At 42.0% G+C, this 22500-nt stretch overlaps 1 protein-coding gene across 1 annotated transcript in view; it reads right to left on the minus strand.

Annotated features, from left to right (window-relative positions):
• LOC310872983 (connector enhancer of kinase suppressor of ras 2) overlaps window positions 1-22500 on the minus strand; it is a gene marked incomplete at both ends in the record, with an annotated part of 134900 nt that overhangs the window by 52983 nt on the left and 59417 nt on the right. Inside the window, 4 exons of the mRNA XM_083785208.1 lie at window positions 6882-7028; window positions 15634-15702; window positions 20062-20121; window positions 20404-20523. Of these exons, the coding sequence (XP_083641334.1) occupies window positions 6882-7028; window positions 15634-15702; window positions 20062-20121; window positions 20404-20523 (396 nt within the window). The remainder of the gene's footprint in view (window positions 1-6881; window positions 7029-15633; window positions 15703-20061; window positions 20122-20403; window positions 20524-22500) is intronic.

A 22500-nucleotide genomic window follows, 5' to 3' on the forward strand; every position in this document is an offset into this window, starting at 1 on the left:
CTCCTCCTCCTCCTCCCTCCTCCTCCTCATCCTCCCTCCTCCTCCTCTTCACTCTCCTCCTCCTCCCTCCTCCTCCACATCCTCCCTCCTCCTCCTCCTCCCCCCTCCACGTCCTCCTCCTCCTCCTCCTCCTCCTCCTCCTCCTCCTCCTCCTCCTCCTCCTCCTCTTCAACGAAGCTGCAACAGCTCTCAGCACAAGCTTGTCTTATGATGTTCACCGAACCTGGCAAGCATTTTTCTGTGTTTTTTTGCGTGCGTGCGTGCGTGCGTGCGTGCGTGCGTGCGTGCGTGCGTGCGTGCGTGCGTGCGTGCGTGCGTGCGTAAATAGGGAGAGTGGTAAAACATTTCAAAAATGTTCGAAACACGATACGGTATAATCTGCTGAATGCTTTATTTTATTTTATTTTTTTATATATTCCACGCCTGCTAAAGCAGCATTTTGCCTTTGGGGTCAACATCAATAATTAATGTCAGAATGAAAAAGAGCTGCCCAGCGCCTTGTCAGGTTCAAATGAACGAGTGTATCCACCTTCTGGTGACCTTGTGCATCACTGTACAGTCTAGGGACTCTTCTGGTGACCTTGTGCAATACAGTCTAGGGACTCAGGGACAGTGGTAGGAAAAAATACTCAAAATCTTTACTTATGAGTAAAAGTATCAATACTGCAATATAGAAATATTACTAAATGTCCGGGATTCAAAATGTACTTTACTAAGTACAAAAGTATTGGCATCGAAATGTAAGTAAAAGTAGACCTACTCAATATGCAGAATGTCTCATTTCGAGTTTTGAAAATATAGGAGATCTACAAGTTCACAATGTGTCACTCCGTGCCACATTGTGAACTTGTAGATCGGCTATTTTCAAATGTACAGTATAGGGCTGAAGTGGTTAATGTATGTTTTGTAATGATAATCAAAATCTATGAAGTAACTAGTAACTAATTCAAATAATTGTAATGGAGTAAAAGCACAATACTTGGATCCAAGATATAGTGGAGGAAGTAAGAAATTGGAAACACTTCCGGTAAAGTACAAATACCTCAAAATTGTACTGGCGGGAACCCCTTAGCATTATGTTATGCTTTATAGCTATTGAAAAATAGCAGATCTACAAGCTCATAGCGCGCCACCGAGCTTGTAGGTCTGCTATTTTTGAAAAATCAAAGAACGACTGACACATAGAAACACAGCTTTTTCAGAAAACCGTCAGGATGTAGAAGACATTTTTAGAAATCTGATCTCAGGTCAGTACTTAAAGGGACACTTCACCCTTTTTGCAAAAAAATATATGTTAATGACGTTCAGAAGCTTTAGATCACTTTCCTGGGGGTATTTATGTGTGTAATATGTGGTTTTAGATATTTTAGATTGTAGCAGTGAGCCTGTTGTCTCTGATGTCATGGACACTGGTCTCACTACCTTCCTGGACTACAATTCCCATAATTCTTTGGTGCACTGCTCCTCCTTGTGGATAGGGGGAGAGCTGTCTTACTGAGACAACATGTAGTCCAGGAAGGAAGTGAGCCCAGTGTCCATGACATCAGAGACAACAGGCTCACTGCTACAATCTAAAATATCTAAAACCACATATTACACACATAAATACCCCCAGGAAAGTGTTCTAAAGCTTCTAAACGTCATTAACATATTTTTTTTGCAAAAAGGGTTAAGTGTCCCTTTAAGGTACTAACTTTACACCACCGGTGACCTTGCGTGTATTTCTAGTCCAGGGACTCTGGGGGTGATATGAGGCTAAGTTGCAAATCCGTGTAAAAGCACCACAATGTGCCCCAGATGCAGCCCCGCCCCCCACCCCACACACACACAAACACACACACACACACACACACACACACACGCTCTGATGAATGAGTGAGAGCGACCAAGCGGGCGACCCCCGGGGGGCGCTGCTGCCGTGGCACGGTGGCCAATTTGTGCTGCCCTGCCACCCTGACAAACGTTTTCAGCTATTTAACTTTGGGAACCACATCATGAACCAGACACAAATACAGAACTTTTTAACCTCTATATATATATACCGTTAAAAAGAAACACCATCCAAGATGGATGAAATAAATCTTGACGGTAACTTTTAACCCATTCTGACCGGGCACCCATTTTGGTGTCAGCATCATGTTATGCTTTAGCTATTTAAAAATAGCAGATCTACAAGCTCATATCGCGCCACCGAGTGGTGCGATACGAGCTTGTAGGTCTGCTATTTTTTGAAAAATCGAAGAACGACTGACATTTTTAGAATCTGATCTCAGGTCACAATGGGTTCATCAGACCAGTGTGTGTCCGGCGGAAACCTTGTATGAATCTGATCTCAGGTCAGAATGGGTTAAGCACCCCACCAACCGGCGTCCCTATATATATACCTCTGGGCTGAACATTATATGCGAAGCAAAATCTGATTCCTATATAAGCTCACTCGATTCATTGTACAATTAAATATATAGCTGTAAATCCCTGGAACATGTGACGCGTTTAAACCTAAACACCATGTGTGTAATAATAAAATGCCAAATGTTTATTAATGGTCATAAAATACAGTAGAACACGAGTTCACTCAAACACCTCACGAGAACACCTAGGCCTAGATTTTGAAGGTGCGTTTTACCAATGGAAATACATAAATTGGCCTCGCTCTGCGCACATTCGTATTATGAAAGGCATATCGGCCCGTGTTGAACGCACTGGCCCGTGTTGAACGCACACACATTATGGCTTACCGCGTTCCTGAATATTTTAGCATTGTGGGAGTGTCCATATGTTAATTATTTTCGCTTTGCGCAATTTGCTATTAAGCCCCTTGACCTAAAGACACTCAGCGCATAACGATTAGACGTGGGTCTGACCACCTCATAAACGCAACAAGCACTGTTTGATTTGACACTTGAGCGGCTCTGGGAGGCTGGTAGAGTGCAGTTGCCATGTCTGTTTATTATAAGTGGCTTATTTTTCTGTAAAGTTTTCTGTGTGCATTGCTTTTCTTGTTTCTAAAGTGGTTATTTGGGCTTTTCTCCTAATGTTGTTTAAACCAGTGATCCTCACACAGCACATTCCCATGTCAAGGATCCCCAGATGAATGCATTTGCCCAACTAAGGACGGCTAATCCAAAAATTAAATAAAAAGATTACTTTTGAAAATAGCAGATCTATACCAGCTCACAATGCATCACATTCATTCATTAAAACTATGAACTCTGACTGCAGGGGGATATATAATGATCATTATAACAATGTGCAAGAACATATTTAAAAAGAAGGAAGAACTTTATATTTGTGGACAATCAAAATATGTTTTTTTATTTTAATGTGGTGTCATTCAAATTAATCTGGATATGGCAGACTCACTATTTAGAAAATAAAAACATGGCACTTCATTTAAAATAGGTTACAGACCCCTGTTATATGCGCTTCTTTTGGGATTATTTTTATAGACCTATTTAGTTGTTTCTATGGGACATGGCAACAGCTGCTCTCTGCTGCGCAAAGAGAGAGGCTTTCTTTGGTAAAAATGTTGAGATTAGAAACGGCCATAATTCTTTCATTTCTCAACCTTAAAAATAAATAAAAACATCTCCATAATCCGTGGGAAGTTTGCTTTCATATCCTGTATCACACCCGATTCAAGTCTTCTTCAATAAAATGCTACGAGCGAACTCAGCGAAGACCATACCATCGGGGCCACAGCATTACGCAGCACGCATTCAACTCATTCCTTCGTCGTGACTTGAATGAAATAAAATATAATAAACGTTATTTTACTGGTGTTTTTCAATAGAAACAAATAAAGAGCGTGTGTAGGCTACTGTGTGCAAGTGCAACAGTGCATATACATGCATGCACTAGGCTATATTTCTTCCGTGTCGGGATGGTGATTGAGCTCTTCAAGTTCACAGCCCGTTTGTCTTTCATAAAAAAAACGTTGATATTAGCCTATAAACACTCATGGTTCTCTCATTTCTCAACCGTTTTATTAAATGTAAAAATCTCCATATTCCTTAGGAATCTTGCTTTCATTCGCTGTATGGTACATGGTTCTATCGTTATCGAATTAAACAATATCAAACGAACTTGCATGTTCGGGGGTTAGACGATTCTGGGAACATTACGCATGGATTGCCAATTTGCCAATATCTATCAATAATCTACTCGCAGTTCCATTCCGATCTGAAAGGTATAGGTGGGTCTGTTCTTTTGAGGCATAAAGGTGATAGCATGCAGTGCAATAGGAATAATTAACCCAAATGTGACAAAGTCATGTCATGTCTTCTATGCTCTATGGTGCCAGCCTGAAGAAATGTAATACCACGATCCCCAAAGTGCGCATTCCGTATGTGACATCAGCTGACTGGTAAATAGAATAGTACGGACATGTTGATTGGGTACGTCTCAAACACGCCTTAAACACACCCATGACTAATTCAAGGCCGTTTTGCGCACTCCGCGGGGTGTCAAAAGCGCTTCTTAACATGCCCAAAATTGCAATATGACATACCACACGCCCCCAGATCATAATACTGTAATTAGATTAGTAATATAGAAGTAAGTAAAATAGAAGTCCTAAATGGCACCCCTAGTGTTCAAATTCTAAACACCTATATGACTGACTTTGATTGTAAACACTAAACACGTTTATGTGTTTAAAAAGTGTTACGGGCGATTAAACATGTTCTTCTGTTTATAATCTAAACACTGTGACACGTTTAAAAAGTGTTACAAATATGTGTTTAAAACAGTTTATAACCTAAACGCTTGGGTTTAGTATAGGTCTGAGTGGTTAACCACTATAGAGCGTCGCAGTCCCGCCCCCCTACCAGGGCCCGGGAAATGATTCTCTGTTAATTTTCCTCATAGACATTTCAAAAAGTATTTATTTAAAGACGTTTATACGCCGCGGACAAAGCCAACTCTTGTCGTGACAAATCATGACAACAAACACGCAATCTTTTGGGCCGAACAAATAATTAGAAAGAAGAAGAAGAAAAAAACGGCAGGTTACAACACATTTTTTGTTGTTTTTCTTCTTTGTAATTATTTGTTTGGTCCAAATGCATTGGGAATCATTTCCTGGGCCTGGCGTCGTCATGAAAGGGGGTGGGACTGCGACGCTCTATAGTAGGCATGCACCAGTTGTTGTTGTTTTTTATAATATCATGAGTGGCTGAAAGTAACATGCTTGCAGTGATGCAATCAAACAGGCAGTTGTGCAGTCAGTACACTAATTATAAAACTATACGTATACAGACAATACAACACAAACACATACACAAAACATTACATGATATCTGTTTATACTGAACACTATAGGAACAGGATGGATCACGTTATGCCAATACAATACTGGGATCTGTTTCTATATGCATGTTGTTTCCTGGCTCAGTTGTATAGAGAAAAAGACTAACAACCATGTATTGTCCCAAGTGTGCTGTTGCTGCCAGGCTGGCGACAGGGAAATGGAAAGGAGACGGTGCCAGGTTGACCACTGCTGCCACCTGGCACTCTCTGGATGAATGATCGTATGGATGGATCTATGAATGGGAGCGAATGCATCATTGCTGTCGGGGCAGAAACCTGCTATCTCCATAGTCTAATTTATGTTTGTTTTTTTTGTAAATTTATGTGACGCCTATAGCGCCACATAAAAGCATTCGCGGTGCGCTTTGACCTTGTGGATCTGCTACTTTTTGCTGTTTTTGAATTTGAATCCTGAAAAGTAACAGTTCTGGGACATTCTGGCAAGATCCAGCCTATAAGTTCAGTAATGTCCCGACTCTTTTTAGGACGGACTTTTCCTCTTTAACCACAGAAGTATACGCTGCTATGGTTTCATCCGACTTGTTGCTTCTGTAAAAGATTCTAAATTGCGGGTCAGTGTGTTCTGTAAAAAGCCACAGGGATCTTTCCACGAACCGCAATAGAAGGACGACAGCCTTCGTATGATCGTTTGTTCAGCCTGCCGGGTGGATCCGTTTGATGGTCCCGAGTGTGTTTGTTGCGTTCGAGGGAACAGGCTTGGGTCGGCTTCTCTCGTGGTTCACACCGGCACGACGAGCCAAAGGCGACAGATGGGGAATGTGAGTAATACCCAGCCTTTTATTTGCCCATGGGGTGACGGGAGTGATCAAAAGGATCAACTTTGTTCCGATTTGTCAGATGGCGTATCGTCCCTATAGTGTGTGTGCACAGCAGCAGACTGTGCAGCATAAGCTAAAGTCTAATCTTCCCTATAGGCGTTATATGGCCGCTGACCAATAATCACAGCTGAATCGCTTGCCTCCCTGCTTATATACCACTTAAAGGGATATTTCACTTTCATTTTTATCATCTACTCAGGCTTGTGTGTGAACACAGTTTTTAAGTTGCTTGATTCAGTATTTAGATGTTAATTGCTGCCCTGCCCCCCTTTCTATACTGTAGCTACAAACCCGGTGTAACTTCAAACTAAATTTTTAACCACGACAGATTCATCGGAAACATCTGTCCTTGGTTCAGGTGACTCATACTACAGTGTTCTTCACACAATGAAAAAAGTAAGTGAAAACACTTACTTTTTTCATTTTTTTGTGATCTTTTCTTTGTTCTTTTAATTTTCCAAAAATAATGAAATTAACTAAAGTGCATGTCCTTAACCCATTTTGGGGCGGGAACCCATTTTGGGGTTAGCATTATTGTTATGCTTTAGCTATTGAAAAATAGCAGATCTACAAGCTCATACGACTACGAGCTTGTAGGTCTGCTGTTTTCGAAAATCGAAGAACGACTGACACACAGAAACATAGCTTTTTCAGAAAACTGTCAGGATGTAGAAGACATTTCTAGAATCTGATCTCAGGTCAGAATGGGTTAATTGGGTTAATGGGTCTCACCTGCAGGCCCAGGGGCTTCCAGCGGGCGTTCCTGAGCAGGGCGGGCGTGGAGCTCAGCGTGTTCTGGGGTCTCTTCTTCAGCGTGAGGATGACTCCGCAGGGGTCCTCCCTCAGAGCGTTGACCAGGTTCTTCAGCTGCCAGCCCACCTGAGGAACACACACGCACGCACACACGCACGCACACAGCATGTCACTGTGCCGTCACGCTGCTTCTATGCGTGTATACCATGGCCGTGGTTAACACATCAGAGTGTTGGCAGGTGTAGGGTGACACATCAGCCAAAACAGATCATTATGTCACCTGTCGCTACAGCCAGAGAGTGTGTACAGCAAGCTGCCTGCCCCGACACCATTTAGTGACTGTGTGGAAACAGATTTACTGACTCACCGGAAGAGGCTGTATATATATAGTTCTGATGAGGAAACGCTGCAGTAAAAGAAGAGATTAGAGGCGGAAGACAGAGAGACAAATGTGAAAGAGGAGAAGTGTGTGTGTGTGTGTGTGTGTGTGTGTGTGTGTGTGTGTGTGTGTGTGTGTGTGTGTGTGTGTGTGTGTGTGTGTGTGTGTGTGTGTGTGTGTGTGTGTGTGTGTGTGTGAGTGTGTGTGTGTGTGTGTGTATGTGTGTGTGTGCATGTGTGTGCATGTGTGTGTGCGTGCGTGCAGTTGAAGTGCTGACTGCAGTGTTTCCTTGTGGCCCAACCAGTACTCCAGCATTCAGCCCTTGTCAGGCTATTGATTGGACACGCACGCACGCTCGCACGCACGCACGCACGCACGCACGCACACATGCACACACGCACGCACAATCTGCAATCTTTTCACACCTCTATATTGAAGTTTTAGGCTAGCTTACTAACAGTAGTTATAGTTAACTATAACAACCTGTCGCGGCACATTATTGGTACTTTCACAGTGGGAGTGCGTCGATCTGCGGGTGGCTTAGAAATAAACAACGGTCCTCACCTGCTCAAGGCCAGTTTGACCGTGGAGTTATATAGGGTGACCTGGGAGAGATTTTGTTGACTGATTTTCGTTCACTCGTTTAAGTTATTTCTTTGCACATATTTATTACATTTACCGGTTTATCTGAAATTGTAATATTTGGCGTCACTGAACTAAAAGCACTGTAAACGTATTCGAGCTTAGCCTGCAGGCTGATCAATTCATTGGGGGATTGCTATAAGCCGCAACATTTATAACCTTTAATCTGCACTGCGATGAAAATTGGCAGACAGGAGGCAAGCCGGGCAGGCAGGAGGCAAACTGGGCCAGAACAATCAGAAGAGAACCAGAGCATAAAGTACATGCTGGAGAGAGGGGGTCACCATCCCTCATCAGGGGGTCTCCGTTATTCTAGACATTACCTCTAGACACGTTGCCTCTTTGAACAATCACAGTTGTTTCTTTGCTTTAGTTGAGGGAGAGAAGCCGATACAAAAAAGACAAACACACCCGTGTGAAGTCAGTCGGGCCAATCACAAGTTGCGTCCTCACTATTGTCTTCAATGTTTGTGTTTCCACAAGCCCTCAAAGCTGGGCATAGGAGGAGCTAGCACCTCCTATATGCCCCTCAGAAACTGTACATGTGTGTCCTAGAAGCACTGAGAAAACTGTTGTGTCTTTCTTCGTCCTTTTTTTTTCAAACTTGACTACGGTAGCCTGGTGGTCTCAAAAACATAAGGGAACTTTGACAGGAAAAGGCTCGCTCACCGTAAAGAAAAATAAGTAAAACTCCTGACTGAGAATTGGAAAAATATTTTATCATGCTCTTATGGTGATCTGTGCTCATGGTGCAATTAAAAAGCAAACGTTTCGGTCCTAAGACCTTCGTCAGTGCTATATGCTACATGTGTGTCCTATCGGCCATGTTTAGACGACAGCGGTCCGTCGCCGCGTGAACGTGGCCTTATTGAAGACTATAGCGTGACGCCCGGTTGGAAACGATGTCCATTGGAGAACGATGCCTCGTGCCTGTTGCAACTCGGAAGCTCATATACCTTCAATGATCTGTGGAGATTCCACCCAGAGACCTCTCCTCTAGGAAGAAGCTGGAGCCCAAGGGGGAGCAACCATCTGGGAGATATGGGGATGTGCTTTTGCATGAGGGGAGATCGTATCAACCTCTTGGGAGGATGTCGTAAATAGGTAGATAGTAGAGAGGAACTGGCAGTAATGGCCATTGTTGGCTACTATAGTTATACTTATTACTCCTTTATTATTATATTCTTACTTGGTATATCAAGATGAACAATATTGTACAATTATATATTATATATTACATATTATATTACATATTATTACTTTTGCGGATGTACACACACAATCAGGTTGTCTGCAATCTGCGACACGGACCGGAGGACACGGGTGCAGAGACATTTAGGCCTTGTCCACACGTATCCGGGTAAACGGATAAACATAGGTTTTTATATGCGTTTTGGGGGGGTCGCCCACACGCAAACACGTTTTTGGTCCATATAAACGCATCTTTTGGAAAACTCCTGCCACAGTGTATTTCTTTAAAACTCCGCCTGTGTGTTCCCTGTGTGGACAATGTAAACGGAGTTTTGCATGGGTCTTGCCATTGGTCATATGGACAGAGAGATTTAAAAAAACGTGTCGTATGGACAGAGAGATTTAAAAAAACGAAAATGAAAACGAAAACGAAAACGCTACGTTTATGTAGGTGTGGATGAAGCCTTATAGTACTGTATGTCAGCGGTTCCCAAAGTGGGGTCCGGGGACCCCCAGGGGTACTTGAGGGAGTTCCAGGGGGGACTCAGCTAAATGATAGTTTGTAACCAAATGGACCCTTATGGGTCTGTAACTCAGAGAGTGTACAAATGGACCCGTTATAGGGTCCATTTGGTTCCATTTGTACACTCTCAGAGTTAAATTAACAGTGGTTTTACAATATAAATTGGGGTACCAGAGATAGAAATGCCATTAAATCGGGGGTCCGTAGCATATTGCGTGTGAAACTGGGGGGGTCCTTGAAATTAACCCATTCTGACCGGGCACCCATTTTGGTGTCAGCATCATGTTATGCTTTAGCTATTTAAAAATAGCAGATCTACAAGCTCATATCGCGCCACCGAGTGGCGCGATACGAGCTTGTAGGTCTGCTATTTTTGAAAAAAATCGAAGAACGACTGACATTTTTAGAATCTGATCTCAGGTCAGAATGGGTTCATCAGACCAGTGTGTGTCCAGTGGAAACCTCGTATGAATCTGATCTCAGGTCAGAATGGGTTAATATGTTGAATTAATCACTGCTAGAGCCGTAAAAATCGTCCCTTATCGGTGTCACTGGCATATGTTTTCAAATGGGGGGTCCGTGGCCTAATAAATGTTGATGTGGGGGTCCTTGACACGAAAGCGTCTGGGAACCACTGCTGTATGTTGATAGAGAGACAAAGACAGAGAGGCTGGCAGTGTGAATGCTCTTCTCCATGCTGCCTTTTAGCTCCTTACATCCTTCATCTCTTCCTCTCCACCCCAAATCCCCTCTTTACTCCCTGTCCCCGTTTTCCTCTACTCTTCACCCTCCGCAGCGTCCCTATAGGCTATCCTGTAATACCCCCCTCCCCCTCCTCTCTCTCTCTCTCTAAGAGTCTCAGGGGGCTTCCCCCCCCCAGAGCGAGGGATCACAGCGTAGAGAGAGAGAGGGGTGGTAGGGGGAGTAATGATGGGTTGACGGCAGGGTGACTTCGGTGCTGTCACCCCGTGGAGAGAGAGAGAGAGAGAGAAAGATAACACACAGCTTTCACTGTCAATCAACCTCCTGCTACACACACACACACACACACACACACGCACACACACACACACACACACACACACACACAAACGAACATTCATGAAATTCACATGAGGAGCACATCGACACGCAAGGAAACACATTTGGAAAGCCTATTCAAACACTGAGCGTAATGAGCTCTCTTTTCAGAAAGGCAATGGAGGCCATAATCGCAACGTCCCCAGTTCCATTCCGCCTGGAGATATGCACCGCATGCCCCCCCTCTTCTGCCCTGCAGCTTCCTGTCTCTCCACTAGCCTGTCTAGAAAAAACCTGTGCATAAGGTTTGGAGTTTGATATCAGGTTCCATTTTAGAATCAGTTCAGTGTAGAAACATATCGTTGCTGTCAGGCATAAACCTTAACCCAATATTTCATTTGTATTAATTTGTATGTTTTTTTTCGTGATACTTCATCTTACTAGTACAGTGTCACACAAAAGTGACAAAACTATAGGTGATCTATAGTTAAGCTCAAGCGCTTCATGTGCCTGTAGCTCTGCTACTTTTGCTATTTTTGAACTTGAATCCTGAAAAGTAATTAATAATTTACGAGGTCATTTATGAGGTTTCCACTGAGTCAAGCATTATTGAATCTTGATTCAGCCCAAATCTGAAGTCTGTTCAGCATATTTGAAATTTGAAATTGAATAAGGCCTATACCCAGGACAAAGCAAGTCGGGAATGATCCAAGTTGTGAACGCATTACCCATTGCACTTGTTGTTAGAGTACTCGTTGTAGCCAGTGCGGTAGTCTATCCATTACCAAAATACCTAGACTCTAGGTCCCAGAGCAGGGGTGGGTACTGACTTCGATAAAGCGAGTGAAGGGCCACACATTGTACAATTTCATTGAAACTTGAAACACATAGTGCTGAATTTAAATTATCTTAAAACTGCATGAATTTGGTAGACAAGACATGCCAGACTACTTTACAATAAGGTACATGCTTTCACAACAAGCATTTTCAGATACAATGTTGTAACTGCTGCATGTGTGCCCTACAAAGAGAAAGAGAAAACGTTTTCCTCACTTTAAAGTCTTTAAAATAACATATTTTCACCAACACACCGACCAACACCATAGTTGCATGCTAACAGAGAGAGAGCAGCCACTCACACACTCTCATAGTCATCATAGGTATAAAGTTTAACTACAATTTCAACCTGGCATCCCTATTTTTGGTATTATGTCATTATAGGCAAATGCACCCTACCATAACACAGAACGAGAGCGGTCAATCTCTCATTCCTTTTTAAAGGTTTCCAAAGTACAATTAGCCGTTCGCTAAGTCCCACCCAAGCCCGTTCTTGGCCAATACCACGTTAGCGACGGTTACTACAGTAGGTAAGGATCCTGCTCAAGCTTCCAATGCTGGTCAAAATGGTTAAGCATAAGCAGTGTCAATAAATATATGTGTGGACCACAGAAAGAGGGTTTGTTTTCTTAACCAAACTAGTCCATTCCATGAATTATTTCGCTCCGTTGTGCAGTTTAATAGTATTAGAAATAAAAATAGGCTTCCATTGTAACGGGGAAACAGCTCTCAAAGTCACTCTTTTAGCACATAAGCGAACACAACAAAAGCTGATTCTGACCGTTTACGTTTATGACATCAGGAAAACTGAAAAATATCAACGTTGTCTTGTTTTGACTAGTTTCAGTGTTGCCACATTGTGTGAGAGAAATAATCCAAGTCCAACCCACCTCCAAAAACAAGCCAACTCTTAGCCATCAAGAAAAACCTATAATAAAAAGATTGTATGCATTTATCATTATAAATACTATGTAGGCCTATGTCTATGATGATTCATGTTTTGGTAAGTAATATATTACACTAATTATTAGCCTTAAGTAGGCATATACCATATTCTGAATGACCAAAAAGAGGACACACGTGCGCGTGCACGTGCGCATGCACGTCGTGCATGTGTCGTGCGTGCGCGGTTCTGTTTGAATTAAATTCATTTGTCAAAGTTTGCCTCCTAAATTTGATCAAATATGCTCTATATTATGTATTTATTTAAAGCAGTGGCTCTCAAAGGTGTGATCCAGGGACCCTCATGGTTCCTTGAGGGGGTTCCAAATGGACCCATTACAGGTCTGTAACTCTGAGAGTAACACATGGACCCAAATGGACCCTTACAGGTCTGTAACTCTGAGAGTGTACAAATGGAACCAAATCATGGACCCTTACAGGTCTGTAACTCTGAGAGTGTAACACATGGACCCAAATGGACCCTTACAGGTCTGTAACTCTGAGAGTGTAACACATGGACCCAAATGGACCCTTACAGGTCTGTAACTCTGAGAGTGTAACACATGGACCCAAATGGACCCTTACAGGTCTGTAACTCTGAGAGTGTACAAATGGAACCAAATCATGGACCCTTACAGGTCTGTAACTCTGAGAGTGTACTAGTACAAATGGAACCAAATGGACCCTTTTATAACTTTTAACTCTGATACTGTACTGGAATGGAATCAAATGGGACTCTTATGGGTCCATTTGGTTTTACTCTCAGAGTTATGGGGGTCCTTGAAATTAAAAAGTTTAAGAACCTGTATGCAATGGCTTATCTCTTGTAAAAAGAGAGACCATCCTATTCTCCAAACCATTATCTTATGCTTTGCTAGGTTGTACAAAATAATATTGGGTCAATTTAATTTGCAGGACTCACCTCGCGCACAGCTGCCTTGTCTGTGTTGTTGACATGACATGGGCTTGCAGGACAGAACTTTTATTTGTGAGTCGTGACAGACACACAGTTCCTTTGCAGACAATACAATCTGCTTCTCATTGGTCAGTCACAAAGGTAAGAAAACAGTAGCCTACTTTTTCTGCATGTCAATGATGATGAGATAGTTCTTTGGCATTTCAAGCTTTCCTCACGGAGAGCACAACAGTCTATCTGCAGAGCAGCCAGCCAGCCTTTCTCTGCTCTGCGGTCGGGACCAGTGCTGTCAGACTCAGCGCGCAGTGCATTCAGAGTTATGAATAATACACATTCCGGGGTTCGGGCTGAAAGTCCACCTCTCACAGTGTTTTTCCACTACGAACCATTGAACGTGCATTGTAATACACATTGGTCTGAATGGTCTGTGAGCGTAGCGATATGGGCGCGTTCGGAAATACCGCACCGGAGCGCACTCGACTATTAGTTTGCATTGCACAGTGTGCTCAGTGCGCAATTTCCGAATGCGCCCTATATATACAGGCGATACGTGTAAAACCCCGGACATTTGAAGGAATTTATAAAACCTGGACTGCCCGGACAGCCCCCCAAAAGAGGACTTGTCCGGGCAAAAGAGGACGTATGGTAAGCCTAGCCTTAAGCCAAAAGTAGCGGGAAATAAGCAGACTTGGCAACCCTGACTAGTTTGTGTGGAAAGAAGATCCGGTATGCCTACAAAACGATCTGATTAGTCCAAAATCTGTACACCCACTCCTGAGAGAGACACTTTAGAAGACACTTAAGGAGAAATGTCTGGGACTGCAGCTGGGTGCATCTCAAACAGCGTGGCGCGACTTGTTTACAAACAAGAGTTGGGAACACAGCAGAACCGCTTCACTGTATATCTCCAACCAAAATAGTTAGTTAGTTCTATCTATAGTTGTGTCAAAAGACGAAAATAAAACGTCATGAGTTTTCCTGATGTCATAAACTGTCAGAATCAGCTTTTGTTGTGTTCGCTTTATATGTGAGACTGACTTTGAGAGCAGTTTCCCCGTTACAATGGAAGTCAATGAGAGCCTATTTTTATTTCTAATATTTACTATTTACAGCACAACGGAGCGAAATAATTCATGGAATGGACTAGTTTGCTCACAACAAGGTAAGAAAACAGACGCTCTTTCTGTGGTCCACACATGCTACAGCAAATATATTTATTGACACAGCTCAACCATTTTGACCAGCATTGAAAGCTTGAGCAGGATCCTTACCTAGTAACCGTCGCTAACGTGGTATTGGCCAAGAACGGGCTGGGGTGGGACTTAGCGAACAGCTAATTAACACAATCCATCTCAGCCCTCTAGGGGACATTGTGGCGCCAGTGCCAGAACAATGCATGAAAAACCAAAGAAGAAGGGCCCCCTGTCAAACCAGGAAGTCTAGCCGACTGTTAGGAGGAGCAGCATCGCCCGGCAGCAGCATCATCATTAGCTTAGCTTGTTTTCAGGTTTTATATAAGGTCCTAAAGATTGTCTCATTTTGAGCAGAAAAGGGACAAATAAGCGTGCGTGTGGCCGCATGCACGTCGGATCCGCATGTAGGCTGTCTAACATGTGACTAAAAATGAATATATATATACAATAGGCATGTACGATTCATTCAACTCACGATACGATTCGTATCACGATATGAGGTTCACGATACGATTTTTCACGATATTAAAATATATATAAATTTTTAAGAAAAAATACAGTTTTTTTTAATTTTATATAATTTATCTTCCCCCCCCTGAGATATTTTATTTAACTGCATTGCAAAAGAAGTAGCATTACTTTTGACAGTGCAGAAGCATAATTGCCTTCCTTGATGAGCATCAACGACACATCATCACCTGGGCACAGTCACAGACACGCACAGCTCCCCTCTGCAGTGCTCTACTACTGAAAGTGACTATCATTTCTCTATTCAAGCATATTCAAGCACTTGAATATGATGGAATATGACTAAAGCTCACATTTCACATCACACACTAGCCCCCCTTTTAAAAAAAGGGGGTAAAAAGGTTTTTTTTATTTTTTGAAAATCGATTTTTTTATTTCAATGAATCGATTCATATCGTCGGGATTAATATCGATATATATATCGATATACGTTATCGTTACATGCCTAATATACAATAAACATTATTTTAAATGACTGGATTAAATGACGTTAAAAACCAAAGCACTAAGACACATGTTATATGTGCCATTTGAACAGACAGAGTCTCCTGGCGACTCACCACCGTCTGATGGTTGACCTGAATGACCTCGTCTCCTGCGTGGATCTTCTTACATTGGTCCGCTGGGGACTGCAGAGAGAGAGAGAGGCGGTCATGGGTTGAATATTTTTCACATTTTGTAAATTAACCACAAGAATCCTGTATACAGTAGCATCCCGACTCTGTGGTGGACATTATGCAAACATATATCGATCTTCTATTTCCGAAATGTGGTCCAGAGGGAGAAAAGGAGCCTGGGGCAGTAGACCCCCTGGGGAACGCCAGTCAACTACATTAAATTATACACAGTAGGCTATATAGGGTTTCAGTAAAAAGATATAAGATCTGGAATTAATTAAGAATTTGTGATCTCAAATCCACCATGTTTTTCAGGTCAGATGGGTACTTACTCTCAGTATCGACTGACACACAGTTTCAAGTCTTAATGGTATCGGGAAGGACAAAATGATATGGGAACCTCTATCTATAGGCTACATACTGAGATATATACTGTAGGTTTTGATTTGTAAAGAGGGGCTGTGTGCATGGCTATATCCTTCGTTGTGCCATAAATAACGGAAATATCTACAAGCTCACATGTTCACGTCAAAATTATTTGCTTTTTTTACTTTCTTATTTAAGGTCGCATTCACACCTCTACTTCGGTAGACTCAATGCAAAATGGTCGGAGAAGTTGCATCATTCTTGCATCATTTTTTATTTGCTGCGTTTGCCTTCACACTGGCTGTGTACATATACAGTACAGTACAGTACATTGCCCCAAAAGGAGATGCATTCAGTCTGAGCCAGAAATGGGGCTAAAATTTTTAAATAAACATATCCCCACGGGTGGTAAAAACCAAAGCAATTGGCACAGGTTGTATTTTCCTAAACAGCAAACACACACTGAAGACATTCCATGATGACGCTCAGAGAGCTGTCAGTGAGGCAGACACCTGGGAGAATATACTGTACACACAGACTTCCTGAGTCATGTGACAACTGTTATTTTAGCTCATAATTAGTCTCCTGGGACAGACGGTTGGCTCACGTCCTCATCTCCATATTTCAACTTTTCATGTTTTGATATTTTTTTGTTTAGTTTATGCTCATACAAGAGCGGCGTAGAGAAAATAGTGATGTAGCGAAAAGAGCAGATCCAGATATCTACTCTACAAGCTCACAAAGCGCCTCACGGCTTGTAGATCGGCTATTTTCACTATTTTAAATCGTTTAAAAAAATAAAATAAAAAATAAAAGGAACGATTTTGGATTTACAAGGTTTCCGGGCCGACAGCGACAGAATACTTCCACCATACAGTCTGTACTTGGGAAGCACATGATCCGACCTCTGACCCCACTTCCGTTTCACCTTTGCTCAATCGTTGCTGTCGGGCAGAAACCTCTTATCTCTACAGATATTTTAACTTTTTGTGGTTTTTCGTAAATTAACGCCCTACTTGATCATAACATCACACCAAAGTATCAAAAGTAGCAGGTCTATCTCGGCGTTTTGAGCGTGTCAATCTGCAAATTGTTCTGTGTTTGAATTTGAATCCTGTTGAAACCTTTTGTAACAGTTTTGAACATATTAAGGTTTCCACCCGAAAGACGAAAAGCAAATTAGTCGAAGTCTGTCAAGTTTTCTGCTTAGTACAAATGGACATTCTAAGACTCTCTGTATCACTAGACTAGCTCATAACAACATACAACCAATAACTGTTTCTCAGGTTAAGGTGTAAAACTATATGGGCGTGTTTTAGCAGTAATATTACTAAGAGATATATCATCACTAGTATTACAGATATAAATAATAGTAATACTATTATCAAGGGCAGGGGCCATCAAATATAATACACTGTGTCATTTCTGGCTCACCCAAATGTCTCCAAAATCACACAAACCTGATTTATATTATGTTATCAGCTGATATCAGCTTGCCCGGCCGAGTTTATTGTGCTGACCCCGCGTCACGGAGCTACGCATCCATCAGCGCATTCAGGTTCCGCTACCCAGCATCGGCATCGCTATTTTATGTCAGTTTTCAGAAATTGTCAAACAACTGCGAGAAACAGCAAAAACTGCCGACCTATTTACCAATACCAAAGTATATTTCCTAATTATGAATTAGTAAACGAATAAGTAAACTTCTCGTCCACTTTGCCAAATGAGACGTAGCCTGCGGAGTTTGTTCAGTCAGACATACTCGAGGGAGTCCATGCCGTGCTCAAAGGGCGCATTCTATACTCAAGGGGTTAACATGCTGAATTTCTATGTGGGTGTATACGTGTGTGCAAGGCCCACACGTCATTTGCTGATGTGGCAGTCAGCTGACCAATTAGACTTAATAATAGAACTGCACTCTGTCGAGTGCATACTTGCTTGTTGCACACTAGTAGGCCATAAATGGCCAAATAGTGCGCAAGCAGAGCGCGCAAGTACTTTCGACCGCTGTAAACTGTGGAATCTCAGTATCTCTGTGAAGGAACGTTTTAAATGTCTAATTATTAGGTGTAACTATTTGCTACCTACCTACTTTATGCATGTAAACACCTAGTATTATTAAGTATGGTTCAAGTTTCTATCTATATAAGAAATACAGTTTTATCAATTTAGAAATATTCTGGATCCCTTTTTAGTTTTTCAAAGAAAAATAAATCATTGATATGTGATGAAAAAAAAGGTATATAAACTGAATTAAAATATGTTATACAGTATAATTATTTTATTATTTATTGTAAATTGTCAATTGTTTTAAATGTATTTCATCTTGGACTATAGTGATATTAATACTAAATCATGATCAGAGTAATTTGTGTCTCTAATTTCTGTAATAATACTTTCAAATTTGTTAAAATATACATTTGTGCCTAATTTGATGGGACCAGATTACATACATGACCATATTTCTTACGTCATCATTGAGAGCTAGTCATACATATACTATATATATAATTTGTAAGTTGATTAGCGGTATACTGTGGTTACTTTGCGCCAAAAACCGTCCCAGCCAACCCGCCACTTTTGATGCGTATGCAAATAAAACAGCAAATTTGTGCCTGATTTGCTGGGACCAGATTACATACATGACCATATTTCTTACGTCATCATTGAGAGCTAGTCATACATATACTATATATATAATTTGTAAGTTGATTAGCGGTATACTGTGGTTACTTTGAGCCAAAAACCGTCCCAGCCAACCTGCCCCTTTTGATGCGTATGCAAATCAAACAGCAAATTTGTGCCTGATTTGCTGGGACCAGATTACATACATGACCATATTTCTTACGTCATCATTGAGAGCTAGTCATACATATACTATATATATAATTTGTAAGTTGATTAGCGGTATACTGTCATTGTGGTTACTTTGCGCCAAAAACCGTCCCAGCCAACCCGCCACTTTTGATTCTTATGCAAATAAAACAGCAAATTTGTGCCTGATTTGCTGGGACCAGATTACATACATGACCATATTTCTTACGTCATCATTGAGAGCTAGTCATACATATACACACCATGTACTCTGGTCCCAGCAAATCAGGCACAATTTGCTATTTTATTTTACAGATTATTATATAGTATATGTATGACTATAGCTCTCAATGATGACGTAAGAAATATGGTCATGTATGTAATCTGGTCCCAGCAAATCAGGCACAAATTTGCTGTTTTATTTGCATACGCATCAAAAGTGGCGGGTTGGCTGGGACGGTGCATACGGACCAGGCGAAAATATTACTTGCGCGCTCTGCTTGCGCAAGTAATAAAGCATTTATATAGCACCTTTTAAGAACCAGTCACAAAGTGCTTTAACAGAGAAACATAAAGACATATCAAGGAGGCACACAATAAAGATACATTGTCAATAATGCACAAAATCAGAAACAGAAGAAATCATTACAAAAAATCACAAATCACATGGGTACAGACTCGGCAAGCCTGATCTCTAGGGGCAGGGCATTCCAGAGAGACGGTGCACGGATTGCGAATGCCCGGTCGCCTACAGTTGTTTTGCAGCCTGATTTTATTGAGAGAAGGGCCGTGCCGGATGACCGTAGCTCGCGATCATCCGAGCAAGTCCGGATCTAGCTTTGAAAGTGAATAAAAGTATTTTTAAATTGATTCTGTGTGAGACATGCAGAAGCTCTCTATAGACTGTATGCTCTTCCTGCCTTCCTCTGCAAATGGTTCCTGGTTGTTATGTGATGTTTGCTCCCACCACCACCCCAGCACCACCGGTGGGCTCTGTTATTTATGCTCCCCATGGTTTTTTTTATTGTATATCTATCTCCCTGCTCTTAATGTTTTATGGTGTTTAATTGCGCCGAGCAGGGAGAAAATGCAGCAGAGCCGAACGCCAAGTCAAATCATATGCACACTTGTATTCTCATTCTACAATAAATATTGGTTAAATCTATTCGTGAGTTGTCTGACTGAACTCACATTCTCTGTGGTCCCAGTGATAACATGGAGCCCGTCGTACGTCGATTTGATGTACATCCCCTGTCACACACACAGAGAGAGAGAGAGAGAGAGAGAGAGAGAGAGAGAGGGGTCAGTATACAGATCAGATCACTTTATTTACAGGAGGAGATAAACTAGTATGATGGAAATCAGTTGTGTGTGTGTGTGTGTGTGTGTGTGTGTGTGTGTGTGTGTGTGTGTGTGTGTGTGTGTGTGTGTGTGTGTGTGTGTGTGTGTGTGTGTGTGTGTGTGTGTGTGTGTGTGTGTGTGTGTGTGTGTGTGTGTGTGACTGACCGTGCGTGTGAGTGTGTGTGTCCTTACCAGTCCTTCGCTGGGCAGTATACTGGTCAGGTGGACAACCTCTAAATGGGCCGATTGGGACACCAGCGAGTCTGACGACAGCGAGATGATGTGATCACATATACCTGCCAGAGTCTTACACTGGACAGACAGACAGACAGACAGACAGACAGACAGACAGACAGGAAAGAAAGAAAGAAAGAAAGAAAGAAAGAAAGAAAGAAAGAAAGAAAGAAAGAAAGAAAGAGTTATTAAGAATTTGTCTACATTAGAGGATCCAGGCCCAGGTGGAGATGGTTTGGACATGATGTACAGAGGATGGGATGAGGGGTACACTGGGAGAGGGATGCTGAAGACGGAGCTGCGAGGCAAGAGTATAGAGTGTCGCAGTCCTGCCCCCTCGAGAGACCCGGAAACTAAATCGCCGTTCATTTTCCTCATAGGCATTTCTTAAAGTATTTATTTAAAGACGGTTACGCCGCGGACAAAGCCAACTCGGATCGTGATAAATCATGACAATGAACACAATATTTTGGGCCGATCAAATCATTAGAAAGAAGAAAATAAAGGCAGGAGACAACACTATTTGTTTTGTTTTTCTTCTTATAAATTATTTGATCAGCCCAAAACATTGTGTTCATTGTCATGATTTGTCACGATCCGAGTTGTCTTTGTCCGCGGCGTAACCTAAATACTTTAAGAAAAGCCTATGGGCAAAATGCATTGCGATTAATTTCCTGGGCCACTCGTCGTTCTGAAAGGGGGAGGGACTGCGACGCTCTATAGGAGAGGAATGCCATAGAGGAGGTTTATGGTTGCGGTGAGAGAGAGATACTGGAGGGACCGAAGAAGATGCAGAGAACAGAACCAGATGGAAACAGATCTGGTCGAAATTAGCAAGAAGAAGAAGAAGAAGAAGAAGAAGACACTAATAACAAATCTGTTGTCTTGGATAAAATGAAATGAAACATTTTAGTTGCATCCTAAATTTGGTTGGAGGACGTGGAGACAATAATAAACAGTAACGACAGAAACATAATAGTCAGGTAAATAAATGCCAGAGGTTGGACAAAATTGGAATATTTTGTTTCTCAACTGAGTTCTACTAGCCAGGATAAAAAAATCTACCACAATCTGCTCACTGCTAATACCCTAAATTTGCCCTAATCCAAATCTACCACAATCTGCTCACTGCTAATACCCACAATTTGCCTTAATCAGGATTCTGAATCCATTCCAAGAATTCGTTTTGCATGAAAAATACTCCTTGGGCTAAATTCGCCCATAGCCGTCATCATAAATGTGATGAGGTCAGCACATATGGGCAAGTGGCTATGGCCGAATTTAGCCCAAGGAGTGTTTTTCATGCAGAACTAATGCTTGTAATGGATTCAGAATCCTGAATAACCCCTAGTTTGACATGTCACATGCTACTTAAAGCATAATGACATTTAGAAAGTATTGCCTTAAAATAGGTTATCAATCTTGGATTAAGGCAAATTTAGGGTATTAGCAGTGAGCAGATTATGGTAGATTTTTTTATCCTGGCTAGTAGACCTAATGTCCTGTGAGAATCAGTTGAGAAACCAAATAATCACAATTTGTCCAAACTGAGTAGATCTTTTTTCCTTCATTTACTGGACTATAAGGTGATAATGATAGAGTAATGATAGAATAATGTGAAGTACTCTACAGCCACCGTGAGGACAGCGCCACAGACAGACAGACAGACAGACAGACAGACAGACAGACAGACAGACAGACAGACAGACAGACAGACAGACAGACAGACAGACAGACCCGCAGGATGAATCACCGATACCAAACGAAGCCCAAAGCGATATGGATGACATTTTCCTATAACATCTAAATTAAAGAGCGCTGCATGCATGTGACTTTTCAGACATACAGAGGGAAATCGATACGTTGTCAACTGGATGAAGCATCGACGCTGCTCTGTTCATGTTCTGCATACAGTGATCCTCATGAGCAGACAGAAGCTTCACCTTAACAGTGCAGCACGGGTTATACCTGCCGGGGCATCGGTGTACATGTCATATAGCAGATCTACAAGCTCACAGGGGCCTCTTGCTGTTTCTGGTGCACGGCACTGGCACG

The sequence above is a fragment of the Protomyctophum parallelum genome (assembly GCF_964188405.1).
Source record: "Protomyctophum parallelum genome assembly, chromosome: 16".
Lineage (NCBI taxonomy): Eukaryota > Metazoa > Chordata > Actinopteri > Myctophiformes > Myctophidae > Protomyctophum > Protomyctophum parallelum.